The sequence below is a fragment of the Hemitrygon akajei genome, chromosome 1 (genome assembly GCF_048418815.1).
Source record: "Hemitrygon akajei chromosome 1, sHemAka1.3, whole genome shotgun sequence".
Classification (NCBI taxonomy): domain Eukaryota; kingdom Metazoa; phylum Chordata; class Chondrichthyes; order Myliobatiformes; family Dasyatidae; genus Hemitrygon; species Hemitrygon akajei.
The window spans coordinates 187,446,291-187,454,747 of record NC_133124.1 but is presented as its reverse complement, the minus strand read 5'-3'; the positions used below and the strand labels follow the sequence as shown (position 1 = coordinate 187,454,747).

Below are 8,457 nucleotides of genomic sequence, written 5' to 3'. Positions count from 1 at the left end.
TGGGGCAGCTGCTTAATTGGGTCAAAATGTACTGGTCCCCATATGTCCCAATTAACTGAAATCCACTGTTTTGAAATACATTTTTAATACATTTCTTATTGTAACTTGTGGTAATTTGTGAAGTATTGCAATGTACTGCGGCCACAAAACAACAGATTTCACGACGTATGTCAGTGATAATAAACTTGATTCTGATTCTCCTTCCCGGCCCCAAATCTCTTTGTATCCCCGTCCCAGCATTTATTCATTTACATACTGGCCTTTTTTGATTTTCCTAACAAAGTGGATGATTTCGAACTTCTTCAAAACATTATGTAGGGAGGGAAGAGAAAAAGGCGAAAAGGTTGAAGATGAGAATGGTGTCTTACCGTGGCTTGGCATGGAACTGAAGGTGAAGCCTCGTGTGTATTCTGTGGTGAGCTCTCTGTGCTGCTAGATCCTCTCGTTTTAACGGCATCTGCTTTACAGTGGCACAGTGAGCCGATGTCAACAGTACAAGTGAAATCTCTGGGGCTTTTCAGCTCATTTTGTCCCAAAGAGTCGTCGCCTTGGCCCACTGGCCGGCTAACAGAACTGTTGCCATGACAACCGCCCTTGGCAACTGGCCCAGCTCTGTATCTGGCTGGACCTTCAGGGATATTCTGAAGCAAAGTTGTCCTCTCGGCCTGAGGCAGCTCAGTATCAGTATCTATCACGGAAATGCAGGTGTCCACCGAAGTCCCATTTGATCTGTGGTGACTGTCACTGACCTGAAAGAAATAGTGGACATTAGTTCTGGGTCTCTGACCGGTGGTCACTGAAGGTTTACGACAGGGTCATAGAACAGTCACTGAACACTAGGGCACAGAAACTGGCCCCTTGGCCCAATGTTGCCCCTAATTTGTAATGACCAGCATGCGCAAAACCCTTGCACTGTTCCACTTGCCCAGTGACAACAACATGTGCACACTGAATAATTTCTTCAATAAAAACGGTATAAATAAGCCAGTTCTAAAATCTGCAGACGAATCACCGCCAACTCCACGTTGTCAACACCGTCCGCACCAGAAACCGGAAAAGGAAATGAGATTGTGTACGATCGTGAAGAATACTTAACATGCCAACGGGGTAGAGGGCGACAACAGTTTAAATTCCCGCGCACACCTTAGGGAGAACATTGCTTTGTTCCAGCTAGTCTCTGCTGAACCATTAATCTGCCTAGTCCCATCGACCTGCGCCCAGACCACGCACACCCCTCCCATCCATGTACCTATCTTAAATATTGAAATCAAACCCACATCCACCACTTTCACTGCCAGCTCTTCTATGGCTGAAGAAGATCCCCCTCATGTTCCTCTTAAACACTCCAATTTTCACCCTCAACCCATGATCCCTAGTTCTCATCTCACCCAGCCGCGGTGGAAAAAGCCTGCTTGTACTTACCCTATTTATACCCCTCATAATTGTGTTTACTTCTATCCTAATGCCCTTCCCTTGGACGACATCGGTGGCGTGGAGGGAGAAAATTGCAGCTTGGGCAACTGCCGGTCTTCCATTAAAAAACACCTTGCCCAGGCTTGCACCCTGGAAACTTTCCAAGGTACAAATCCATGGTCTATCGAGACTAACGGAGGCCTACTACACATACTTCTATCAAATCTCCCCTCGTTCTTCCACTCAGTGGAATGAAGTCCTGACCTATACAACCCTGCCTGTAACTCAGGTCCTCAAGTCATGCCAACGTCCTTGTAAATTTTTTTCCATACCCTTTCATTTTTATTGTTAAATTAATATTGACCAAAACTGCACACAATACTCCAAATTAGGCCTCACCAATGCCTTATACAACTTCAACATAATATCCCAACTCCTGTACTCGATAGATAGATAGATAGATAGATAGATAGATACTTTATTCATCCCCATGGGGAAATTCAACTTTTTTTCCAATGTCCCATACACTTGTTGTAGCAAAACTAATTACATACAACACTTAACTCAGTAAAAAAAAATATGATATGCATCTAAATCACTATCTCAAAAAGCATTAATAATAGCTTTTAAAAAGTTCTTAAGTCCTGGCGGTAGAATTGTAAAGCCTAATGGCATTGGGGAGTATTGACCTCTTCATCCTGTCTGAGGAGCATTGCATCGATAGTAACCTGTCGCTGAAACTGCTTCTCTGTCTCTGGATGGTGCTATGTAGAGGATGTTCAGAGTTTTCCATAATTGACCGTAGCCTACTCAGCGCCCTTCGCTCAGCTACCGATGTTAAACTCTCCAGTACTTTGCCCACGACAGAGCCCGCCTTCCTTACCAGCTTATTAAGACGTGAGGTGTCCCTCTTCTTAATGCTTCCTCCCCAACACGCCACCACAAAGAAGAGGGCGCTCTCCACAACTGACCTATAGAACATCTTCAGCATCTCACTACAGACATTGAATGACGCCAACCTTCTAAGGAAGTACAGTCGACTCTGTGCCTTCCTGCACAAGGCATCTGTGTTGGCAGTCCAGTCTAGCTTCTCGTCTAACTGTACTCCCAGATATTTGTAGGTCTTAACCTGCTCCACACATTCTCCATTAATGATCACTGGCTCCATATGAGGCCTAGATCACCTAAAGTCCACCACCATCTCCTTGGTCTTGGTGATATTGAGACGCAGGAAGTTTGAGTTGCACCATATCACAAAGTCTTCATGATACATCGATTCATGAAGGCCAATGTGCCAAAATCTTTCTTTATGACCCTGTCTACCTGAGGTATCAATTTCAAGGAATTATGGACCTGGGTTCCAGGTCCACCTGTTCTGCCACACTCCTCAGTGCCCTTCCGTTCACCGTGCAAGACCAACAGTACCGTGCAAAAGTCTTATATACATATATATGCAACACCTCACACTTGTCTGCATTAAATTCCATCCGCCATTTTTCCAGCTGGTGCAGATTCTGCTGCAAGTTTTGATCGTCTTTCCTCTGTCCACTTCTTAGGCATCTGTTAGTCTCGTGAGACCATGGATTTGCACCTTGGAAGGTTTCCAGGGTGCAGGCCTGGGCAGGGTTGTATGGGAGACCGGCAGTTGCCCAAGCTGCAAGCCTTCCCCTCTCCACGCCACCAATGTTGTCCAAAGGAAGGGCACTAGGACCCAAGCAGCTTGGCACCGGTGTTGTCGCAGAGCAATGTGTTGTTAAGCGCCTTGCTCAAGGACACAACACAGCTGAGGCTCGAACCAGTGACCTTCAGATCACTAGCCTTATCCACTAGGACACGCGCCTCTGTCCACTACACCCATCAAAGCTGGTGTCATTAGCAAATTTGCTGATCCAGTTAGCCACATTATCATCCAGATCATTGATATAGATGACAAACAGCAACAGACACAGCACCCAGCACACTACTAGTCAGCCAGGCAACCATTACTACCACTCCCTAGCTTCTCTTGGGAAGCCAATGTCCAGTCCAATTTATTACCTCATCTCAAATGCAAAGCAACTGAACCTTCTTAAACATTCAGAACCTTGCCAAAGGTCTTTCTCCAATTGAGAATCTCAACCCGAGGACCAGCCCTGTCCTTTCCCATAATTACCTTGAAACTAACGGCATTATGATCACTGGATGTAAAGAGTTCCTCTACACAAACTCCTGTCACCTGCCCTGTCTCATTCCCTAGTAGACCTAGTATCACACTCTCTGCAGTTCAGACTTCTACGTACTGATAAAGGAGACTTCAATATGTTGTTAAAAAAAAGATCACTCCCTACTTTGTACATAGTTTTCTTATTTCCATTGGTCTTTCCTCTCCTTTCTATAAGTTAATTATTACGTGGAGATTTGTGACAAATATGTATATATATGACATATATGATATATATGTACGGTATCTGAAATACATCTTATGGAAATGTTCGTTTGATGATAAACTTCAATAAAAAATAAATTACAAAAAAAGAGATAAAGAAGACTTCCCTGAACACATTTGACAAACTCTCTCCCATCCAGCCCTTTTACAGCGTGGGAGTCCCAGTCAATATGTGGAAAATTAAAATCACTTACTAGAACAATCTTATGCTTTCTAGCAGCAGCCTGCAATCTCTCTAAGAATTTGCTCCTCTAAATCCTGCTGGCTATTGGGTAGTCTATAGTGAAATCCCATTAATGTGGTCGTACTTTTCTTAATCCTCAGTCCCACCATAACGCCTCACTAGACGAGTTCTACAGTCTGTCCTGACTGAGTACTGAAGTGACATTTTCCCTGACTGATAATACCACCCCACCTCCCATCCCTCCCACTCTTATCACGTCAAAGGCAACAGAATAGGAAACTTTCCTGTAGGTAGCTGACCAAAACTGTACACAATACTCCAAATTAGGCCTCACAATAGGCTCCAGGACAGCTTCTTCCACCAGGCCATTAGACTGATTAATTCACGCTGACACAACTGTATTTCTGTGTTATATCAACTGTTCTGCTGTACATCTTACTGTACATACAATTCATTACAAATTACTATAAATTACGCATTCAGACCGAGACGTAACATAAAGATTTTTACTCCTTATATGAAGGATGTAAGAATTAAAGTCAATTTAATTCAGACCATTCTTCCCTAAACCATTTACTTACCGTTTCAGAGGATGCTACACACACCGCTTGGTGTTCAGAATCTGTAAAAGACGACGGCAACTTTACACTCAACATAAAAATAAACAAGCTCATAAACAGGAAATCTAACACATTCCACAGTAAAAACCCTTCGTTAGCTCTGTGGACCTGCCTTAATGCCATTTACAGTGGTAGCATTCCCACGCTGCCAGCTTAGCATTCCACAAGTGCCAACTTAGCGTGCCCACTACTCACCAACCCTAACCCCTTGGAGTGTGACAGTACCCGGAGAAACCCATGTGTTGGCGGGGAGAACATACAAACTTCGACAGGGGAGATTCTATGTTCTCCCTGTGAACGTACACACAGCATCGCAAATTAAACAGTGTTATCATAGACAGGAGAATATCGAAGTTACAAAAGCACAGGGACGAGTCTGGTAGGTTAGTCTGGACATGTTTTTTTTTAATGTATTTCCGCCATCTGCTGCTTAGTTTTTTTCATTACAGGTTCCCCCCCACCCCCCAACCTGAAGGTAGAGCGTTCCTATGAAACCCTTCATAAGCTGAAATGTCGTAAAGTGAAGAAGCAATTACCATTAATTTATATGGGAAAATTTTTTGAGTGTTCCCAGACCCAAAAAATAACCTACCAAATCATACCAAATAACACATAAAACCTAAAATAACACCAACATATAGAAACATAGAAAATAGGTGCAGCAGTAGGCCATTCGGCCCTTCAAGCCTGCACCGCCATTCAGTATGATCATGGCTGATCATCCAACTCAGAACCCTGTACCTGCTTTCTCTCCATACCCCCTGATCCCTTTAGCCACAAGGGCCATATCTAACTTCCTCTTAAATATAGCCAATGAACCGGCCTCAACTGTTTCCTGTGGCAGAGAATTCCACAGATTCACCACTCTCTGTGTGAAGAAGTTTTTCCTCATCTCGGTCCTAAAAGGCTTCCCCTTTATCCTTAAACTGTGACCCTCGTTCCAGACTTCCCCAACATCGGAAACAATCTTCCTGCATCCAGCCTGTCCAATCCCTTTAGAATTTTATACGTTTCAATAAGATCCCCCCTCAATCTTCTAAATTCTAGTGAGTATAAGCCTAGTTGATCCAGTCTTTCTTCATATGAAAGTCCTGCCATCCCGGGAATCAATCTGGTGAACCTTCTTTGTACTCCCTCTATGGCAAGAATGTCTTTCCTCAGATTAGGGGACCAAAATTGCACACAATACTCTAGGTGCGGTCTCACCAAGGCCTTGTACAACTGCAGTAGAACCTCCCTGCTCCTGTACTCAAATCCTTTTGCTATGAATGCCAACATACCATTTGCCTTTTTCACCACCTGCTGTACCTGCATGCCCACCTTCAATGACTGGTGTACAATGACACCCAGGTCTCGTTGCACCTCCCCTTTTCCTAATCGGCCACCATTCAGATAATAATCTGTTTTCCTGTTCTTGCAACCAAAGTGGATAACCTCACATTTATCCACATTAAATTGCATCTGCCATGAATTTGCCCACTCACCTAACCTATCCAAGCCAAATTCTATAAGATTCATCAGACATGATTTTCCTTTCACAAATCCATGCTGACTTTGTCCGATGATTTCACCTCTTTCCAAATGTGCTGTTATCATATCTTTGATAACCAGCTCTAGCATTTTCCCCACCACAGATGTCAGACTCACCGGTCTATAATTCCCCGTTTTCTCTCTCCCTCCTTTTTTAAAAAGTGGGGTTACATTAGCCACCCTCCAATCCTCAGGAACTAATCCAGAATCTAAGGAGTTTTGAAAAATTATCACCAATGCATCCACTATTTCTTGGGCTACTTCCTTAAGCACTCTGGGATGCAGACCATCTGGCCCTGGGGATTTATTTGCCTTTAATCCCTTCAGTTTACCTAACACCACTTCCCTACTAACATGTATTTCCCTCAGTTCCTCCATTTCACTAGACCCTCGGTCCCTTACTATTTCCAGAAGATTATTTATGTCCTCCTTAGTGAAGACAGAACCAAAGTAGTTATTCAATTGGTCTGCCATGTCTTTGTTCCCTATGATCAATTCACCTGTTTCTGACTGTAAAGGACCTACATTTGTCTTGACCAATCTTTTTCTTTTCACGTATCTATAAAAGCTTTTACAGTCAGTTTTTATGTTCCCTGCCAGCTTTCTCTCATAATCTTTTTTCCCTTTCCTAATTAAGCCCTTTGTCCTCCTCTGCTGGTCTCTGAATTTCTCCCAGTCCTCAGGTGTGCCACTTTTTTTTGCTAATTTATATGTTTCTTCTTTGGACTTGATACTATCCCTAATTTCCCTTGTCAGCCACGGGTGCACTACCTTCCCTGGTTTATTCTTTTGCCAAACTGGGATGAACAATTGTTGTAGTTCATCCATGCATATCCACCGTCAACCCTTTAAGTATCATTTGCCAGTCTATCTTAGCTAATTCATGTCTCATACCTTCAAAGTTACCCTTCTTTAAGTTCAGAACCTTTGTTTCTGAATTAACTATGTCACTCTCCATCTTAATGAAGAATTCCACAATATTATGGTCACTCTTACCCAAGGGGCCTCACATGACAAGATTGCTAACTAACCCTTCCTCATTGTTCAATACCCAATCTAGAATGGCCTGCTCTCTAGTTGGTTCCCCAACATGTTGGTTCAGAAAACCATCCCGCATACATTCCAAGAAATCCTCTTCCTCAGCACCCTTACCAATTTGGTTCACCCAATCTATATGTAGATTGAAGTCACCCATTATAACTACTGTTCCTTTATTGCACGCATTTCTAATTTCCTGTTTAATGCCATCCCCAACCTTGCTACTACTGTTAGGTGGCCTGTACACAACTCCCACCAGCGTTTTCTGCCCCTTAGTGTTATGCAGCTCTACCCATATCGATTCCACATCCTCCAGGCTAATGTCCTTCCTTTCTATTGCGTTAATCTCCTCTCTAACCAGCAACACTACCCCACCTCCTTTTCTTTCCTGTCTACCCCTCCTGAATATTGAATATCCCTGGATGTTGAGCTCCCATCCTTGGTCACCCTGGAGCCATGTCTCTGTGATCCCAACTATATCATATTCATCAATAACTATCTGCACATTCAATTCATCCACCTTGTTACGAATGCTCCTCATATTGACACACAAAGCCTTCAGGCTTGTTTTTACAACACTCTTAGCCCTTATACAATTATGTTGAAAAGTGGCTCTTTTTGCTTTTTGCCCTGGATTTGTCTGCCTGCCACTTTTACTTTTCACCTTACTACTTTTTGCTTCTACCCTCATTTTACACCCCTCTGTCTCTCTGCACTTGTTCCCATCCCCCTGCCACATTAGTTTAAAGCCTCCTGAACAGCAGTAGCAAACGCTCCCCCTAGGGCATTGTAGTAAAAACAGGAATGATATGATAAATACACAGTCTATATAAAGTAGAAATATTGTATGCATGGTGTAATTTCACTTATCAGAATTGGGAAGACAGCAAACCAAAATGGGTTTGGAGAAAAAGAATTGGCACGTACACGTATATGTACGCATGTACATGCATACGTACGCACGTACACGCATGCTCACACAACTGCCCGCACAAGGCCTCACAGTCATGGTAGTCTTTCATGGTAGTTTACGGGGTAAACACACGTATAAAATGGGCATCTTTTTTTCGTAAAAGCGAAAATCCTCTTTGGTGAGCGAAAACAGGTACTAATGTAGGTCTTTCGTAACAGCGAGCTGTCAGAAAAACGGGGGCCACCTGTACACCACAGTCTACCACTGGAACGGTTCCCTGGACAGGCCTAATAAGACTGTTTTATCTCAGGACACTGATGGAGACCTCCACAGT

General features: G+C 43.4%; 1 protein-coding gene across 1 annotated transcript in view; it reads right to left on the bottom strand.

The window, feature by feature from the left end:
* LOC140733327 (tumor necrosis factor receptor superfamily member 10B-like) overlaps window positions 1-8,457 on the bottom strand; it is a 59,033-nt gene that overhangs the window by 5,319 nt on the left and 45,257 nt on the right. The window contains exons 8-9 of the mRNA XM_073056522.1: window positions 4,604-4,644; window positions 369-749 (exon numbers count right to left, since the gene is read on the bottom strand). Coding sequence (XP_072912623.1) covers window positions 369-749; window positions 4,604-4,644 — 422 coding nt within the window. The remainder of the gene's footprint in view (window positions 1-368; window positions 750-4,603; window positions 4,645-8,457) is intronic.